General features: G+C 38.4%; 1 protein-coding gene across 6 annotated transcripts in view; it reads right to left on the bottom strand.

Moving 5' to 3' along the window:
- The window catches only part of TOPAZ1 (testis and ovary specific TOPAZ 1), a 78,302-nt gene extending 60,026 nt beyond the window's left edge, over window positions 1-18,276 (bottom strand). For 4 of the 6 annotated variants that reach the window (XM_058556094.1, XM_058556113.1, XM_058556104.1 and 1 more), the window contains exons 1-4: window positions 17,996-18,105; window positions 14,956-17,404; window positions 5,662-5,723; window positions 4,811-4,938 (exon numbers count right to left, since the gene is read on the bottom strand). In XM_058556094.1, coding sequence (XP_058412077.1) covers window positions 4,811-4,938; window positions 5,662-5,723; window positions 14,956-17,404; window positions 17,996-18,044 — 2,688 coding nt within the window. In that variant the 5' untranslated portion in view covers window positions 18,045-18,105. Of the gene's footprint in view, window positions 1-4,810; window positions 4,939-5,661; window positions 5,724-14,955; window positions 17,405-17,995 lie in introns of all 6 variants that reach the window. The other 2 variants (XM_058556121.1, XM_058556130.1) reach the window with 2 other exon arrangements.
- Window positions 18,277-21,062: the final 2,786 nt, after the last annotated feature.

Here is a 21,062-nt window from a genome sequence, read left to right as displayed (position 1 = left end):
GAGAACAGATTAATGATTGTTAAGGTTAGGGATGTTAGGGGAAGGGAGGGAGGTGTGACTACGGGGTAGCAGAGGGGGGTCTTTATAGTGATGGAATAATTCTTTATCTTGATTACAGTGGTAGCTATAAACACCTACACACTTGATAAAATACACAGAGCTACATACACTCACTGTACTAATATCAAATTCTTGCTTCTGATATTGTACTTTAAGATGTAATCATAGGGTTGGGGCCGGCCTGGTGGCACAAGTGGTTAAGTGCGTGCGCTCTGCTTCGGTGGCTCGGGGTTCGTAGGTTCGGATCCCAGGCGCGTGCCAACGCACCGCTTGTTAAGCCATGCTGTGGCGGCATCCCATATAAAGTAGAGGAAGATGGGCACAGATGTTAGCTCAGGGCCAATCTTCCTCAAGAAAAAAGGAGAGGATTGGCATCAGATGTTAGCTCAGGGCTAGTCCTCCTCACACACAAAGAAAAGATGCAATCATGGGGAAAACTAGGTGAAAAGTACCCAGGTCCTCTCTGTACTACTTTTGCAACTTCCTGTGAATCTACAATTATTTCAGAATAAAAAGTTAAAAAAAAAAGTACACTTGTATTTAAACTATCTGGGGCTCAAAACTAGAATCATTAAGCAATTACTACCATGATAAACCTAAAAATTATTATGTATGGATTCTGGCTATAACTAATACACAGAAGAAAGAAAAAATAAGGTCTCTGAAAAAGATAGAATATATATAATATATATATAAAAGATCAATTTGATTATATTATAAAGATTAAAAAGATCTTTATTATATTATAAAGATCAAAAAGATCAATAAGGAAGCATTTCTACAAATTCACAGAAAACCATATATAAATGCAGAAAAGTTATTCCTAAAATGTAAGGTAGGAGAGAAATGGATCAAGTTTATTAACTCCCAAATTTGGGGGACAGATATCTTAAGACAAATATTATTGACTAGGTCATGTATTTTCTAAAGAGTTGGTACTTTGAAGCTTACCATTGTATAAGTATAAATGTATCATCCCTCTCCCCTTAAACGAATCCAAGAAATCTTACCATAGTAGAAAGAAGCTGAACAATTTTTTGGATTATTTTTAAAAGAGCTAATATTGAAAATAGTCCATATCTTTAAAATATTTATAGTATTAAGAACTCAGTGAATTCTGACAAACATCTCCTAAAATCTATCCTTGCAGGAGTGAATGGATTAAATCTTTTCCTCAGCTTTAAGTAGAATAGAGTACAAACTGTTTCTTTTCTTTTTTAATACTTTAGAGTAAGGGTTGGCAAGCTACGGCCTGCAGGCTGCCTGTTTTTGTAAATAAAGACATCTGAACAAAGCAATCGCTATTTGTTTACATATTGTGTATGGTTTCTTTATTGCTACAATGGCAGAGTTGAACAGTTGCAATAGCAACCCTACGGCCTACAAAGCCATACAGGTATTTATGATCTAGTCCTTTAAAGAAAAGGCTTGCTGACCTTTGCTGTAGAGTCAAGGGACTCTGCTGTGTGACCTGGGACAAGATACTGAGTCTAAGTCTCAGTTTCTTTATCTGTAAAAGAAAATAACAGTACACATCTCATGTGTAGTAAAGGATTAACTCAGCAAGTCCGGGTTGTCTACAAACTATACATTAAACGTCTGACTTCCTCCTGGGAGGTAACTTCTAAGCCCTTGGAATATGCTGCCTGATAAGTGTGTCTTTGTTTACCTGGGGTCTGGGACCAGATAGTGTAGGCTAACAATGTGTAATTTATGGTAGGGGGTCTTTGGCCACTCCAGAGGACCTATGCTAACAATGCGATTTATGGTGGGGGCCTTGGGCCATGTGGTATCAGCTTGACCTTTGGACGGTCTGGAGACTGAGTGACTAAAGTCAGCCATGCAGGTGTTCAGCCATGCATATGTGACCAACCCCAATAAAAACCCTGACCAGGGCTTGGGTAAGCTCCTCTGGCTGACAATATTCTGTGTATTGCCACACATCATGGCTGGGTGAAGCAAGTAGTCCACACGACTCTACTGGGAGAGGACAACTGGAAGTTTGTGCCTGGCTTCTCCTAGACCCTGCCCTATGTGACTCTTTCATTTGCTGATTTTAATCTGTCTTCTTTCACCGTAATAAACTGTAACCTCCAGTATAACAGCTTTGCTAACCTCTGTGAGTTGTTCTAGCAAATCACTGAACCTGAGGGTAGTCTTGGGGACTCCTGAACAGCACTCACTACATTATAGGGATAAAATGTGATAACCAGTGATAGGTGTTCAGCAGTGGCCGGCTGGCATTTAATAAAGGCTCAATACACAATGGCTGTTATCATCATCAAACCATTAAGTAAGCACTTTGTGAGATTTTTACTCGTGTTACAGGACACTTCCAGCACTCAAAGAATATTTTCAAATGAGGTTCACATTCAATATTCATTCAACAATTATTTGTTATTACTCTGTATCAGCCACTGCTCTAGGTGCTAGAGATTCAGTAGCAAGCAAAATGGAAAAAAATCTTTGCCTTCATGGAGTTTCATTCTAGTGGAGGATACAAACATAAATAAGTAAATATATAGGATGTTAGATCATGATAAGTACAAGAAAGGGAGATATGAAATGTTGGGAGAAGGGAGAACATTGAAAATTTAGGTTGGATGGCTGGGGAAGGTCTCTCTGAGAACATAAAGTTTGAGTAAAGATGTGAAGGAAATAAGAGAACCAGCCGTACTGTTTTTCAGAAGAAGAACATTCCAGGTAGATAAAATGGCAAGGGCAAAGGCCGTGAAGTGGGAGAAAGTCTGGTATGTTCCAAGAACAGCAAGGAGGCTAGTGCAGTCAGAGTGAAATGGATAAGGAGAGTAGCAGAAGAGATCAGAGAGGTAACAAGGTGGGAAGGGGTGTAGGGAACAGATACAGGGTCTTGGAGGTTACGGTAAGGACTTTGGCTTTAAATCTGAATGACATTAGAAGCCATTGGAGAGTTTGAAGCAGAAGAATGACACGGTCTAACTTACGCTGTGTTGAGAATAAACTACAAGAGGACAAGGTTAGAAGCAGGAGATCTGTCAGGAGGCTACTGCAATAATTCAGGCAAGAGCTGATATTAGCCTGGGCCTGTATGGTGTTGTTGTGGGTGATGAAAAATAGACAGTTTCTAGACAACATCTGAAGGTAAAGCCAGCAGGATTTCCTTACGTCTGGATATGGAGTGTGAGAAAATGTAAGAAAATTCAAGGTTTTGAGCCTGAGTAATTATAAAGGATAGAGCTGCCATTAAGAGAGAAGAAGACGACGACAGAAAGAGCTGGTCTGTGGTAGGGGTAGCAACATATAACAAGAGTTCAGTTTTGAACATGTTATGTTTGAGACGCCTAATTGGACATCCAAGTGGAAAAATCAGGTAGGCAACTAGACATAAAGGTCTGCAGGCCAGAGAAGAAGCTTGAGCTGGAGAGATTAATTTGAGAGTCTTAGCACCCAGATGGTAATTAATGCAATGAGGTTAGATGAGACCATCTAAGGAGCAAATCTAGAGAGGAAAAAAGAACAGATTCATGGTCTAGGCTCTGGGTCACTCCTATATGTAGAGGTCAGGGAGATCAGGAGAGACCAGCAAAATCAACTGGGAAGTTGCAGACAGAAAGGCAGAAAGTAAACCAGGCAAGCATGTTTACGGAAGTCAAGTGAAAAAAGTGTTTCAAGGAAAGAGTGATCAATTGTGTCAAATACGGTTGATAGGTTAAGTCAGATTAAGACTGAGATATGTCCATTAGATTCAGCAACAAGGAGGTCATTGGAGAGTTTAAGAAGGGTAGTTTTGGTGGAGGTGAAGGTGAATATCTTTGCAATGAGTTCAAGAGAACCGGAGAAGAGAAAGGGAGATAGTGGATACAGACAAGACTTTTGAGAAATAGGATGACAGCTGAAAAGGAACATGGGACCTGAAAGGGTTTTTTTGTTTGAAGATGGGAGAAATGCACGTTTATATGTTAAATATGTTAAATTACTGGAGCAATATTTTAAGAGAGAGAGGAGATGGACTCTAGCACACAGGTGGAGGGAAAAGCCTTGGCTAGTTCATCCGCTGTAATAGAAGAGAAGCTGGAGTTTTGGGAGCAGATGCAGGTAGGTGAGCTAATGTATTGGTGGGAACTTAAGAAGTTCCTTTCTAATTACTTCAATTTTCTTGGTGAAGTAGGAAACTAGGTTGTTAGCTGTGAGGATGAATCAGGAGGAATAAGGATGACGAAAATATTAAATAGTTGCCTAATTATGCAAAAGGTTAAGACAATCATACACATTATCTGGCAGAAGACAGAACAAACTTGATACCTCAAATTTTCCCCATATCATACACCAGTGGTATGTTCCACCATCAAGTTAGGTTTAGTGACAATTCCTATGCCTTCTACATCTGTGGTTGAATAACTGATGTTTATATTCATAGCCCTAAGGTACTATGATATTCTAAAATTTCAGTACTTTGTGTTTAATGAGGCAGGAAAATATGTAACAATTTAGAAAGACTTACACAGGTTTGAGGTTTTTTAATTTTTCAGGATACTAAAAAAATGCTAAATATATAATTAAACAGTACACCCTGTTTTCCTAGACAAGGGAAACTCTGTTAATACTATGCTTATGCAAAGCATCAAGCAATATATCCCAGAGCCAGGACTGTGTGATTCTTTTACTCAATAAAAAGGAGTTAACACTTGTCACCTGACAGCACTGTTGAGATGAATTTCTGTACTACCACTATAAACCAAGAAACAAGAAAATGCTAAAGATTCCCTAGTACCTTTTCATCCAAGTCTGAACTTTTTATGTGTTCACTGAAGTCTCCCAGTTTTTCATTTTCAGAGGTCTCATTAGTCACTTCTCCTAAAGAAATGTTTGCACCTTTGAAATCATGCTTTATCTCATTTGCTGAAAAGAAATAATATTCAACTGTAGAAACTTTAAACAACAAAATAACCAAGTCACTCAAAGATAGTTCTAAAAATGAGTTAGAATACAGAGACTCTTTTAAAGTCCAATGTAACAAATATGAAATAGAGTTTTCAGCAAATCACACAATTATTCCTCCCTCTCTATCAAAATAACTCCATTATATAGTATAAAAAGAATTGGTAGTAAAGCAAAACTACGACATATCAAGATAAACTTAAGAAAATTTCTTGACCATATCCAGCTACTTTCAATATATTTTTAAAACTCAAAAGCCAAAGTAAAATTAACTTTCAAATTAAGTTATTTCCTGTGAAATAAAGATCCATATATTTAAACTTATGATTAGCTATTAATTATAAAAAAAATTTAAAAAGGACTCAGATTTAACATGTGGTAAAGCTTAAATATATATTTCAATTTCAAAATAAGGCTATAAAAATTGCCGTCAATTATCTATCTTTTGTAGATAAAGCTTAACAAAGTTATTTATTATATAATCAAATGGAAAATTTCTCAAAATCTGATCTGCCAACCAGGCAATTAAAACTGAGAAAAACTGACAAACTGTAAAACATATGGTTAACAGACTCTAAAATGAAAAGCTTCCTATTTTAATGAATTTATTTTGACTAGGCCTGAATAGAGATATAAAAAGATACTTCTTTTTATATTGCATATTCTGAAAATGTCAAATTTTACCTGCTGACAAGGAAGCACAGATCTCTGACTTCATGAATCCAGGATCCAGTACAGGAAGTTCTCTATTATAAAGCAAACAGAGCTTAAACATTATAACATAGTCTATGCAGAACTATCGCTTCTCTACACATTATATAATACCAGCTTTAGCAGCTGGTAAACATCAGCTCAAGTCCTCCAAGGACGCAGTACTGTACTGGGACTCAGAACACAGCACACTCAAGTAGATTCCTCATTTGGTTCTTTAATCACATGTGCCACAACTGTCAGGGAGTGCTGCCATTCAAACTTTGTTTTTCAGAGAGAGCCTGATGACCCACACCAAGCATTTAAAAAAATTTTGAAGTATTACACCAATACAAGATAATGTTTAATTTCTACTCTCAAGCATGTATGTGTATGTCTTACTGCCAATGCAAAAGGAAGACAGTTTGAGGGCAGTGTGAGATCTTTTTTGTAGTCTCTGAAGACAACACATGGTCTAAAAGTTAAGGCTATGGAGGGGCCAGCCCTGTGGCTTAGCTGTTGAGTGCATGCGCTCTGCTACTGGCGGCCCGGGTTCAGATCCTGGGCGCGCAATGACACACCTCTTGTGCGGCCATGCTCAGGCCGTGTCCCACATACAGCAACTAGCAGGATGTGCGACTACGACATACAACTATCTACTGGGGCTTTGGGGAGAAAAAGGGAAAAAAAAAAGGAGGAGGATTGGCAACAGATGTTGGCTCAGGGCCGGTCTTCCTCAGCAAAAAGAGGAGGATTGGCACGGATGTTAGCTCAGGGCTGATCGTCTTCACAAAAAAAAAAAAAAAAAAAAAGTTAAGGCTATGGAGATCAGAGCTAGACCAACCTGGGTTCAAATATTGTTCTGCCACTTACTGTGTCAACTTTGTCAACATTATTTAACTTCTTTGAGGCTAACCATATCTGTAAAATGAGAATACCACCTACCGACGAGGTTATTGTGAGGATTAAATAAGATAAAATGTTCTTAAAACCTATAGCATAGGCTCAACAAATGAAAACTACATCTATAGGAGCCACTCAAAAACAAATGACCAAACACTTCCATTTTTAGAAACTTAGACAAAAATACATGAAAGTACATACAATAAAATATAATAAACACTCATAATCCCACCATTTATTCATTTAATAAACGTGTTTATTAAACCTATCTTACCGCTCTATAAGTGCTCATTAGTTAAGGATTACTTCCTAGCCAAGAAAGAGGAACACTAAACAAAACGTTTTATATATACAATTCTTTGAAGTCTTTGGAAAACATGAGGTATTTTTCCCCTAACATAAACCCTACAAACAATCAGAAGTATATAGTTTAAATGGGAAAATAATACAACAGAAGACACATACATATGCAAATTCATACCTCCCCCAATTCATATCTCTTTAGACTCATATCTGTCTACTAGAATATCTCCATTTCAGTATTTCAAAGGTCTCCCCAACTCAACATGCCTAAATTTGACCTCATGACCAGCACCTCTCCCCAGTCCTGCCCCTCTGTGTCAGAGGAGTGTAATGCCTCTCTTTGAAATAAGAGAGAAACCAGGTATCATCCTTAACTCCCACCTCTGGCCTCGCCTCCATTTGATTAATCAATCTTCACTTCCTAAACCTCTCTCAAATCCACTCCCATTTCTGTTTGAAGTCACCATGTCCTTTTGGTCTAATCATTAAAACAGCTCCCTGCCAACTTATTCTCCACACCAGAGATGTAATAATTTTTAAAATGTAAATCTGATCAAATTCTCTCTCTGCTTAAAAGTCCTTCAGTGAATCCCTATATGCTCTTAGGATAAAGTTCAAACTCATGAATTCTAGTTTATCTAGGATGGTGTTTATGCCTGTTATCCTGGCAGATTAATTATTAATAGCTCCCCATTTCTCTCTCAAAAGTTTTGCAATTCAGAAGATAAATGCTAGGTCATCCTATTTGTAAAGCCCTGCATGACTGAGCTTTCTGCACATTCTGTAGCTTCATTTCTTGCCATTTGAACTCTAAGCCATGGGACGTTGTTTCTGTTTCTCAGTTGTGACATGCTCTTCCGTGTGGGCCTTCATATAGCCTATTCCTCCTGTCTATGACAAAATTCTAGTCACTTTTGTTCACCTATTGGCTAATTCTTATTCATCCTTCAGTGTTCATCCTGAATGTCACTTTGACCAGGAAGCCTTTAACATCTTGCACATCTCCCATCATATTTTATTGTATTTGCTTAATTATTTGCCTCCCTTGATAGACTAAAAGCTCTGTGAGGACAAGGCCCATGTGTGTCTAGTTGCTCTCCATATACTCAGCACCTAACATTCTCCTGGCCAGACACTAGGGAGACCCAAATGAAGATGCTTCTCTCCTGTCCAGTAACTCCCAGTGTAGGGAGAGACTCACATACAAGCAGACATAATATACTGAGATACGTGCCAAGAGAACTAAAGGAGAAAATCCCTAGAATAACACCTCAGATGTGATTTGAAGGATAACTGAATGAAAAGAAAGGGACTTCTAGATAAAGAAACATATGCAAAAGGATTCAAGTACATGACATACTATGGAAACAGTGAGTTGCTTGCTGTGCTTATCTTTTATTAGCCTTTCACCCCACCTTCTCTGTCCCCCCACCACCATAGTTGTTAAAGAGAGAATGGATACAGAGCCACTAAAGAGCCTTAAAAACCAATGCCAAACAATTTAGACTCTATCTTCAGGTGGCTAAAAGCGACAAAAACACTGTAAGCAGTCACTAGCAGATCACTTTCTATTTCAGAATATTACTATGGAGAAGGATATACTAACAGAGTTGAAGAAGATTAACCAGGAGCTCATTACAATATGCTAGGAGAAAGATGAATAAGATAGTAGCAGTGAGAATTGAGAGGAAGGAAAAACCGTGAGAGATATTAAGGTAATAGCATGAATAGAATTAAGTGACTCAATATATCAAGAATTGAGGGATGTTTCTGTGGTTTCATTCATAAATAGGTATAGCTTCAGACACACAGGAGGATATTCCTGAAAAAACAAAACAAAATAAAAAACATAAATGGGTATAGCAAGCGCATTGCTTTAATTTCAAAGTATTAAGATACTATTTTTAATACTGCTGGTACAGTTTATAAGTGTGAGAAACTTTTTACCATGAATAACTAACTTATAAGGAAGGTAAAATTGCACATGCCACTCTTGTTAGAAGTAATTTAGTTTTGTTTTGAATTTGAGACAACAGAGAGGTTGAATTCACCTAAATTAAACAAAAAATAATAAAGTAAGCAAAATTGTAATCCACATAAATATTTTAGTTTTGTATTGGAGTGGAACATTCTAGTTCTGCCTTGATGGAGTGAAAAGTGAAAAAAATGAAGGGTAGAGGAGGAAAGGAGAGAAACAGAAACAGATTTGGGTGAGGCTACAGAAGCACAGAGAAGCAAAGAGATCCGAGCAAAAAGGAGAGGGGAATAAGAGGCTTTCGAGGAACTACACAGATTACATCAAATTCATCCTCTACCAGAGCATTTTTCAAGGGGATGATGAAATTTAATGGGTTTCAACCAGGACTTTTTTTTTTTTGGTGAGGAAGATCAGCCCTGTGCTAACATCTGCCAATCCTCCTCTTTTTTTGCTGAGGAAGACCGGCCCTGGGCTAACATCCATGCCCATTGTCCTCTACTTTATATGGGACGCTGCCACAGCATGGCTTGCCAAGCGGTGCATCGGTGCATGCCCGGGATCCGAACCTGTGAACCCCTGGCCGCCACAGCAGAGCGTGCGCACTTAACCGCCTGCGCCACTGGGCTGGCCCCAGGACTTTTTTTAATAAAACAGAATAAAATACAAACGATGTTACTACATCACCTGTAGTAAGGAAAATATAGTTTTTGTAAATCTATTGTTTCACATATTTCTAAGTATGTACTGGACTGTAATGTAAAATGTATCTGTACCACAGGTAATTGACAAAAAGGTTTGAAGATAACTGCTCTAGAATAATTACTAGCAGAGCAAGGTTGAAAACTATGGCCCAAGAAAAATTCAGAATGTTATTATTTCCTTTTCAGATGCTAACTAGCTGACTGTGGTTAATGTTCATTTATTTATACATTCACATACTCTGTTTCTGAAACGGACTGCCACAAATTTACTAGGGCACTTATTCTGCAGACAGCAGTGGCCAAAAGTAGAGAAATATTGCAGTATCCAATTCACTGGGCCAGTTTCCCTAGCCCGAGGCCATGCTGTGAGGTGCTAGGTCTCCTGATATTACAAATGATTACTCCATCAAGTACAATACCATATATTCCAGCAAAGACAAGAAACAACGGCTTACGTGGCTCAAAAGAGAAAAAAGTAAAAACAGAATGACACTTGTTCATACTGCCCCACCTGCTACTTTAAAGGGGAGGAAGAGATGAGAGAGGAAAGGGATCAAAAGTAAAATAACGTTCTGTGTCAGTCTGTAGAGTAATCAAATTAAAGCTATACAAAGAACCAAAATGCCACTCTTCCAGCATGCTGTTTTGGGGAGAGGAGACAGACTTTGGAGCAGATTGCCCTGGGTTCAGATCCCAGCTGTGATACTTACTAGCTGTGTATCTTCTGGAAAGTTAATTACTTTGGCTCAGTTTTAAATAGGGCCAGTTTCAACCTCAGAATTGTTCCACTAAGTGCAATAATATAAATAATTTATCTAGCATAGGGTAGACACCAAATATTAGTTCTTACAATTAAGTGTAAAATTTTGCACTATAGTTAGAGTGCCTCAGATATTCTGCGAAAAGGGAGAATGGAGCAAGGTAAGCTTCTTGAAAGACAGGCCAAGGAATCTAAATACATGAGAGCAGGAGAATAACCTTTACTTTTAGAAGAAATCTGTTTTTTTTGTGGTGATTACACGACTCTACTCTAGAAGGCCAATCTCTTGGGAAACAAACTGAGGTTAAATCAGATCCTGAGAAAGTAAGTGGGGTTGATTACTTGAGACGACATAATTTGCCCAGAACAGATCCATGCTAGACATGGGTCTAATGGGATTCACAAACCTGGGCAAAAGTGGTAGGCTTTTATTTTCTGGGCATTGGTGCCAGGAATTTTTCCCCCTAGAAATCTGTGTTTATTATTTACCAGCTCTAGAATGTACAATGGCTCTTTATGGATTTAAGTCCAAGTCGCAAAGGCACTATAACTGCTCCTCACTGATCACCAGCATCAATTCTGTACTGAGTTCAAATTTTGATGTCTTTCCAACCTTCTTAATCTGGCATCACCCTACTTATCAAATCTTATTTCCCACTATTCTTCAACATTTATTTGCTTTAGAAAGAAAGGATCCACTGTCTCCATTTACATATATTCTAATCTAGATGCTTGAGAAATAGCCTACAATATAGTAGGAATTGAAACGTTAATTTTCTCCACTCCCTCAATGTATGAGGGACTGAGTTTACAAAGGTAAATGAGACATGGACATTTCCTACCCTCAAGAAATCCAACAATTTAGCAGGTGAGGGAGATGTAAATTATATTATCATGAAATCAGTGCCATAAGTGAGGCAGCAAAAGGTGCTATGGGAACAGAGAAGGGCTCCTACTACTCCCTGAAGGAGTTGGGAAATGCTTCATAATCAAAATGCCCTACACAACCATATTCATATTTATCTTTTGCTTACATTTTCATTATTTTTCTTCCCCCACCAAACTTTTTTCCTTCTTCCCCTTTGTCAATCTAAATCAATCCAAATTTCAAGGATCTGTACAAATTTTGGCTTTTCCAAGATTCCGTTTCATCGCTCTTTTACATACTACTGGTATTCTTAGTACCTCAGTTTACATATTTTTGTTTCCAACATATTAGTTTTTCCCCCCTAGTTATATAGTAATTCCCTTGAATATTTGGCAGATTCTTAAAATCTCAATGATCCACTGTATAATATTACTCAACTGATGTTTTAGCATATAATAAAATTGTGATTGAAGATAATCCTATGTCCTAGTAAAGAAGAACTGTCCAGCACCATCTGTTAGAGACATTCTTGGATCTCCAACTATACTTACAGGCTAATTCAAAAGTTTTCCAATTCCACCCATCATACATTTCTAAGCTTATCAGTTCAAGTCTTAGTGAATTAGTTCTAATATGCTTCTAATGCTTTGGATTTTAATATAGATTTTCCCCACTGTGGAGATCGACAATGAATAAGCATTCTAACATAACTTAACCACTTTACAAATTCTCCCTAACCAGGTCTGAGAATACTTCCCCTAACAATTAAATCAACTCAGGTTTGTCTACCTGTTTTTGCAGTAAGAGGCAGTCCAGAGCTTCAGACAATATCTAATCTTCCCATCTTTAATTTCTATTCCTGTAAAATAGAAACTCATTCTAATAGGCTCCAACCTCTTAGTGTCTTAGATTGAAGAAAAAGGAATATATAAACTAGCAGTTGATTGGTAAAAGGAACAGAGGTGAAATTTGAAATTATATTTTAAGCTTCATTTAGTTCTAGAACCATTAACAACTTTCTGTGCAATTATTAGCAGACCTTCTGGTTATCATGCTTCCATTTTTCCCTGTTAAGGTTTATCCTAGCACTGTGGATGACTGTAAAATTGGTATTTCCAGTGCAGGAAAAAAAAGAAAATATTAAAATTACTACTGAGGAAAATTCCAAGTTCATTTAAAAACCAAAATTTCAGAAGCAGATAGGAAAGAAAAAGAAGAGCCAATAAAAGTATAATTGGTCCTTTTGAAGTGAAGGGAAATGAAGTTCAAAGACAATAATAGAATAATTATCTGAAGTAAATTTGATACTGAAAACCAAAATGGTTCACCTTGTCCAGGAAAAACTGATACATAATTCCCAATCCCAAGACAGAAAGCAGGAAGGAAAAAGAAAAAAAAGAAAGCAGTATAGAGAGGGGCGGTGGAGAATTAGTTTGGCCTGACTTTTCCACTTTACAACACTCAAAGCCAGAAAGCAGGGAGGAATGACTACACAGTTCTAAGGAGGAAAAATGTAAACTAAGAATTTTACACCCAATTTCCCCTTAGACAACAGTCATTCTACATACACAAGATCTTAGGGAACACAGCAATCATGAACCCTTCTTGAAAAAAAAATTGCTCTGAAATCTAGCCAACTAAGAAATCAATCAAAATAGTCAAGATTAGAGGAAAGTAAAAAGGATTGGTGGTAAGGACTGAATCAGTTTAAATACAGAACTAAGAGCAAAAGTCTCTGGGAATTCAGATTATTGAAGAGAATATAAACAGCACAAGGATTAACAATATAAAACAAAAAAATTTTAACAAAAATGTGGGGGGCAAGATTGGGAGAAAAAGGGAATGTGTACTGACATGTTCATCTTTCATGTCAGGAAAGAAAATGCTGCTGTCTGAAGTTAGAACACAATTTTTAAAAGTCATGATAACAAAACTCAAACTTTTAAATAATCTTTCTTATTAACTTGACAGAGCCCTCTAGGAACTAATTTCTTGTGGTAGAGACATATATTGATTCAGCAATTCCTTTAGTTTCATTTTTATCTCCCCTCCCCCCAATTAAGTATAAATAAGATTAAATGTTTTTACTAAAAAAATGGCATGATCCAATTTTTCTAAAATTATATCCATGTAAATACCTAGGTAGATGTCTGGAATGATGAATACAAATTGTTAGCAATTAATTTGTTATTCTGGGTGGTGGGATTCTCCCCCTTTTACACTTTTAATATAATGAATATGTATCGTTTTTACAAAATCAGTCATTATTCTAAGAGAAAAAAAAAGAATAAAAAACAAACTTCCTGGCCAATTCACATTTCTCTCTTTCTACCTTTGGTTGTAGCTCATTATCAACATCTTGTCAAGTAATAGAGATGTTTGCTCTTGAATGCCGGATTTGCTCTAATTTCCCTTTGTATTCCTCAAAGGAAGCATGGTATAACAAGAGTTAAAATTACCTTAAATAACCACCTTTTATTGAGCCCTTACTACTCTCCCAGTGCCATGCTAAGACCTTTCCCATCCACTCTTTGATTTAATCCTCACAATCCTGAGGCAAGTACCTTCCCTTTTTACAGATAAGGTAAAATAATTTGCCCAAAGGTCACACAGTTATTAGGTGGCAAGGAGAAGATTCAAAAACCTGGGTCAGATAAAGGTCAAGCTCTTAACCACTAATTTTAAAGTAAGACAGGCCTGAGCTCAAATTCAGATTCTGTTATTAGCCGTATGACCCTGGACAAGTGACAACTCGTCATCTTCATTTTTTCCATCTTCAAAATGGGCAGGTTACCACCCTACCTCATTATATCGTTAAAAATAAATAATAAAGCTCTTAGTCCTCCGTTTGACACATAGAATCACTAAGAACATCAAGAAGAATATGATATCACAAAAGTTAACTAAAATTTATAAATATCAAAGAAACTTAAGTCACGTACCACTGAATCTTAGTCGAAAGTGTTTTCATTTTTCCTTTTGAGTCTGTTCACAAAATATTCTCATACTCAAGTATTGTAACATACAAGTATAACTTAGAGCTTGAAGAATTATAAAAGTTTAGTAAAATATGACAAAATAGTAAATAAAATTTGGGCCAACCACAATAGATCAAGTTCCTGAGCATGAAGATTACTACTTGGCTCCATTTAAAGTTGCCTCAGGCAAACCTGCCCTCTTTTGGGGCTAAATTATCACTTAAAACCATCAACTTAAAAGTAAAACCATGAAAGAAATTTTATGCTTTGAAAATTAGTTTAACTTTTGATTCTACTCTCAAGTCCTAATTACTTTAAACCTTTCCAAGGCTTTTCTGTTCCCTGAAAAATGAATTTTTTGTCTAACAAGGAAGTTACAGAAAATGGGTTAAAATCTATAGCACTATTCTTAATAAGTAACTTGCCTGAAATAAAAGTATATACGTATATTTATAATAATTAAAGAATATATAAAAATAAATTTAATCTACTTTTGAAAGAAGCAATCTCAGTAATTTAAAAAGCCACTTTATAAACCACCATGTTAAATTCTGAACAGCTAACCTGCTCCATTAACATTTCCAACATATTTGTTCTATTTCAACTCATGTTTTAGCATAATGACATTTCCAGGTCTCAGCAATAACATGCTATATTACATTTAATAAACAACCGGGTTAAAATAATAATGGAGCTTCAATGATTACTGAATAATTTTAGTGATACTTAAGAGCAAAAAGCGCTTTTGAAACCCCCAATAACAATCTGCACCAAAAGGCATACTCGAACATGCATACCTCAAGTCATCAGTTGGTTCTTTTTTTTCTGGAAGTTCCATGTGCTTGGAGTCTGTTGGTTGGTGCTCTTCAGCAACATTGAGCTCCTGGCTTATCATGGGGACCTCTGAAGTAAATGAGAGCTCCCCTTCATTGGAGACTCCAAAGAGGTCTGGGTCATCTTGAATTACATCAATTAAGAGGACATCATCTTCATATGCTTTAAGAATATCTGGAAACCCCACTTTAACTTCTGAAAAGTTCTTAGTCATTTTTCTACCATTAACTTCAGAGGAAACTCGTTTGAATGTTTCTTGTTCATTAGAGCAGAAGGCAGGACTTTTCTCTATACACCCAGGAACACAAGAAAAAGCACTATTTTCAATTCTGAGAGAAACAGCTTCCTTATTAGCAACAATATTGCCTGGTTCAGAGATGTGGTTAAATGGTTTATTATTACCTTCCTTTAAAAAGCCTGGAGAAATACTACAGGAATTCTTACTGCAGTATGAGTCAGAACTAGCTTGCACTGGAGTTACACTATTTTGTATGTTCAAAGACTGAGGTCCTGAAGTTACTATGGAGGAATTTTCTTTACTTCTATTCTGTCTTACCTCCACTCCAGATAAATTGTCCAGAAGCTCTAGGGGACTATATGTTTCTCTCTCTGATGATTTGGCATTTATTTCTTTTCTTTTTTCTGTTTTATTCCTAAGCAATGGAATTTTAAAATTAGTGAGCCGTCCTGTGTTCAATATTTTAACCAAGTCTGGAACCACAAGTGTTTGCTTAGCAACGCATGCTTTTCGATGAATAGTTTTGCCCCTAGAGTTATTTGCTTCTTGGCCATCCCGGGAAGCCACGATCACATTAAGTTTTGTTAAATTCCCTCTATCTTTTTTTTTACTTCCTAAGTTCTGAGTCACATTAGTTAACTGAGTATCTTCAGTAGTATTAGAAACTACCTCTGACCCACTTCTGCTCAGTTCCTCTGACTTTATCTTTTTATCATCATTGATTATAGGTTCCTTTACAACCATTAAAGTAGGTTCTACTGCAGAGACTGAAGACAGACAATTTAAATTAGAATCCAATTTTTCTTTACTTGAAGATTCACTGTTTGTTTCTGTTATAGAACTTTGTAATAATTTGGAGTCAGTTAAATGAGTGTGATTCGTTTGGTGTTTAAGAAAATCACCCGGCCTAAAGCTTTCTTGAGACTTAGGAACAAAGTAATTTGGTTGTGGCAATGAAGCCTTTTTCCAACACTGAGCAGATATTCTAGCACATGAATAACAAGGCCAAGTTCTTTTACCAGTCATTGGTATTGTTCGGCGACAGCTTAACTTTGATTCTTCAGCTTCATTTCTTTCGTCTTCTTGAGAAGATTTCTTTTCAATAGAATGGCAATCACTAGGTGATTTCACTATTGAGCTTTTCATCGACTTAAAATACTCTTCCCGCTCTAGGCTTTTACAACCTAGGGGCTCTGAAGCATTCTTTGTTTCTTCTTTCAAAAGTGGCTCAGGAGCTTTCTGAAACATAGTATTTAAATGATGTTCAGGACTTGTTTTTTTTCCTGTTTCTGGAAGACTTGATAAATGATCCATTGGAGAGAGGGTATTATGGTTTACTTTTCTCGAAACTTTTAAAGGACTTTTTTTATCCTCTAAAGTCTCTGCTGCTTTGCCCTCAGCACTTGTTTGGTTTTCTTGTAACACCAACTCAGACTTGCTATACACGTTAGAGAAGTTCATCCCAATAAGCACTTCATCTCCTTTTTCAGACACTTTCATCCTTTTCCTGAGTTTTCTCCCAACATCACTCTCCTCTACTGGGCGTTTATTTTCTTCACTTTGAAGGCAGGAAAGCAAGCCATTATTTTTACTCTGGTATAAATCAGTTTCTTCAAGCAATAACTTATTCACTCCCATTGAGTTTTCTTCAGGTTGTAAAAGCTGAGGAATATTATTTGTGTCACTCGTATCTGCAAGACTTCTAAGGTTTTCTTTCTTCATCTTCAAAGAGTTTTCTGGTACATGCACACATCCACCATCAGGTTTATATGCAAGGTTATTTTCATCATTACAACCCTTGGAATGGGGGAAACAATTGCAATCATGTAATTGTAAAATGGAATTATTTTCTACTCCAGGTGACAAGCTGTTACAAGAATATTTTGAAGTATTCTTGTACAGTTCATCTTGGAATTCAACCTTAATATTTTGTGTAGCCTTATTTTCAGTTATTTTGGAAGGTGGGCTTTCTAAGCTTTTAATTTGAATTCTTCTTTTAATACCTTCTACCAAACCTTCCTTACCCAACGAGTGCAAGAAAGCCATACTTTGAAATTCACCACACTCCACTGTTTGGAAAGATTCCAAACTGGTTAATGATTCCTTTCTTACCAGGTCAATCCCTGGCTGTGGATCTTCACTGGAGGCTTCAGTAACTTTTCTTTTTTCCTTGGCTGGTCAAAATAACAAAACATACCGGAAAAGATTTTATATTGAGGAGGAAAAAGCAATTATCATTTAAAAAATTGTGAAGCCATCCATTTTTATTTCCCTGAATAGCTGCATGGAAATATACATTTGTTTTTAAATGAAAGACCTAATTTCTATTAGGGAACTACATACAAACCTGTAAATTCTAAGGCAGCTAAATAACCTCTAACATCTTCATTTCACGCTAGCCACAATGGATCACTAGTAGGAATTCCTTTTATCAGTAATTCTAAGCAAGGGCTCCTAACGGGGCATACACCTGTTACGAGAATTCCTGTTTTTTCCCCTCTCCTGATCAACCACGTACATCAGTAAAGCCCAGACAAGCAGATTCAAGTTAAAAACTATTGGTAAACAACGGTGGAGCAGGCTGAGGTGCAAAGCCTAGAAAAGGGAGTGACCCCTGAGCGCTTTTTCACTGTGTCTTCCGGATTGTAAAGGGAACTCCGCCTCCTTCGCGGCTTCCAAGCCCGGCCCCTCGGATACCCGTCTGACCCCTCGGCCCCTCCACACACACTGCCTCACCCTGGCCTTCCCAGCCCCGGACGCCTCACCCGACTGGTCACTTTCCACTTCTTCTCTCCCAGACGCCCGGGCCACCATTCTCCTCTTTTGCCTGCTTTCCTCGCGACCCCCGGCCTCAGGGCCGCAGCCTCCCGCCTCGCCAGGCCCTGGCCGCTGGCCTCGCTTCCTCGGGCCTCGCGCGTCGCCTTCACGCCCCAGGCCCGAGGGCGGCGACCGCTGCATCCGCCCGGGGCCCACCGCCCTGCCTGCCGGGGGCCGCCGCGCCCGCTTGCAGGAGCCCACCAGCCGCACGAAGGCTGCTCCCGCCGTCAGGAACCTGCTGCCCTCAGCCCCGCCTGGCGCCGCCCGCCACCTCAGCCCGGGGCCGGAAGCGGAAGTGGGGCCTGCGGGCCGGGCCCGGGAGAGCACAGCGGAGCCCAATGGGCGGAGGGACCGCGATCCCCTGCGCTGGCGCCCTCGGGAGATTCACTGCGCAGGGCTGTGGTGGGGCTTTCCCCGGGCCTCCGTCGCGCCTTCCTGTAGGTCGGAACCTCCCAGAACGTTTCAGGGCCCTGTTTCCCACCTGCTGCCCTTCACTCCTGGTTGCTCGCAAAGACCACTGTCGGACAATGGGCTTCTAACTCCACCCCAAATCTCCTGGGATCCTTTTCCAACTGCCTTCCCCGTATGTTCACCGGGATATCCTATACTCACCTCAGACTCTGGATGTGCAAAACTGAGCTGCTCTCTCTTCACAGGCTTGCACTTCTTGTGTTGCTGGATGCGCCGCCATTCACCCAATTGTTTAAGCCAGAAACCTAGAAACCATCAGGGACACAACTTCTTTCCACTTCATCCCCCACATCCACAGTCATTAAGATTTGCTTCATTCTACTTTGTATTTGTCAGCCACATTCCTCTTTGCTATAACGTTGGCTCTGGCTCTCAGACTTTGACTGACCTACTGCATCAGCCTCCTATATTTTATTCATGCCTTCCTCCTTATGCTGTTTCAGTCAAGCTTCCACTTGCTGCCAGGCCATGCCCCTCCAGTGAAAAGGGATCCTGGCACTTCCGAGCTTGACCCTTCAGGAACCTCCTTAGCTCAAAGATTAAAACTAATAGAAAGTCCAAACTCTTTAGGGTAGTATTTGCAGCTCTTTTCTGATGTTGCCCCTAAACATTTAATTTTGTCTCTTATGGCCTCTGTAGCAGAAAAGTTGTGCTTCAATGGAAAACTATGTATAGGAGTCACCTTTCTGCATTATCTGGTTCTGATTCTGTGGGAGCTATTTTACAACTCTGTCATAAATAAGTGGTAGCAGTGCAAAATAATGGCTTGTAGACACACAAATTCTGTCCTATAGAAGTTCAGTTGACTTCCCACTCCCATTATGGAAGCAGCCAGTTTTGCCTCTATTTGCATATTCATTTCAATATTCCTGATCTATAAATGTATCTGTTCTTTGGACTTATCCTTTGAACTGGTGGTTATAAAATCTGCCTGATGAGAGAAATAAAATCTTTAACACATGTTCATTTTTACCTCTATGTAAGAGTCATGATTTTATCTTTTTTCGGAAAACTGTCTTTTAATACTGTACATACCCTGCACTTAAACCACATTGGACTAGAGTTCTCCAGATTTCATATGCTCTGTCATGCCTGTGCCTCTCTACATGCTAGTCCTGGAAATTCTTCCTTTGCTTGTCTGCTTGGTGAACTGCATATTCCCCTTCAAGATTCAGTGCAGGGATGACCCCACAAGGAAGCTTCCCTGCTACCCTTGTGTTTACATTTGGTCAGGTGTTCCTGCCTGTCTGCTAACACATTCCTTTCTGTTGTTTACTTGTGTGTCTCCCTTAGGGCAGATATCTCCTGTTAATCTTTGTGTTTTGTGTGTTTAAAGAAGAACTTGGTGATTTGAACACAATGTGTGTTATGCATTAAATGATGGTAGGTATGATGCATGGAGAGTGAGTATTGCGGCAGTTTGGATGAGCAGTTTAAGTGAAGTATCCTTAGGAGCTTCTATAAAACAGAACTTAGTAAATAAAGGAGGTGTAAAGAATCTAGAAATGTTTCTTGTTTCTTTCTGCTTGTAAATACTCCCAGTAAAAGGGAAACAAGTTTAAGAATAGCAGAGTTTAGAAAAAGTTATTTTAGGGATTTCAGGCTACATGCTCATTCCAAGTTCACTTTATGCCTCAGTTTCCTCATTTGTAAAATGAAATAATAACAGTATCTCCTGAAGGAAACTAGAATATGTCACCCCAAAATATGCCTTTTTGACATAAAAATTATTTTGAGCTGAAGGCAATTAAGAAGCAGAAAATGCAGGAAAAGCTCTCTCTACCCTCTCGCCCTGTTCTGCGTAGAGTCAGGAGATAAATTCTCCTTTACAGGAGAAGACTCTAGACTCCTATAAGCCTAGAGATGGCACTAGAGGAATCTCCAAATAAACCTTACTCCGTTAGTTTCCTCCCATATATTTCCTTCTTGCAGTTTGCCATCCTTGGAAGCCTAAAACCGCTTTCTTCTGTCCTATCATTTCTACACAAATTTTATTGTCCTTTGTTCAAGATACTATATAGGCTGGAGTTCTACGCCATCGCTTTGAGTTACTCTTCTTTGAGGTTTCTCTTGTGTGATGTGCACTGTATGCATTAACAAACTGTTTTTCTCTTGTTAATCTGTCTTTATGTTAAAGAGCCCCAGCTGAGAACTTAAGATGGGTAGAGGTAAAGTTTTGCCTCCCCTACTTCCTCATAGAGTTCTCATGAGAATGTGCTAATATTTGTAAAGCACTTAAAACAATGCCTAGCAGATTGTAAGTACTAAGTATATTTGTTAAATAGAAACCTCAATGTATATTGAAAGATAAACTCTACATAATTCTGACGTTTACTCCCTTCAAAATAAACATTGCTACTAAGGTCTTAGTAAAGTAAAGATAAAAATTCAGTCCAGCTTCTTTGGTCTGAATGAAAACAGATGGTCTTCAAGTTGGCTACAGGCCCAGGAATTTAAAAACTTTAGTGCCCCAAACTGTTGAGCAATGCGTAAAAGAGGAATGGGAAGAGCTTAGTAGCACAGGAAATTGCAAAATCAAGCACA

This window comes from Diceros bicornis, chromosome 2, assembly GCF_020826845.1.
Source record: "Diceros bicornis minor isolate mBicDic1 chromosome 2, mDicBic1.mat.cur, whole genome shotgun sequence".
NCBI classification, from domain to species: Eukaryota; Metazoa; Chordata; class Mammalia; order Perissodactyla; family Rhinocerotidae; genus Diceros; species Diceros bicornis.
This window is presented reverse-complemented; position numbering and strand designations above follow the sequence as displayed.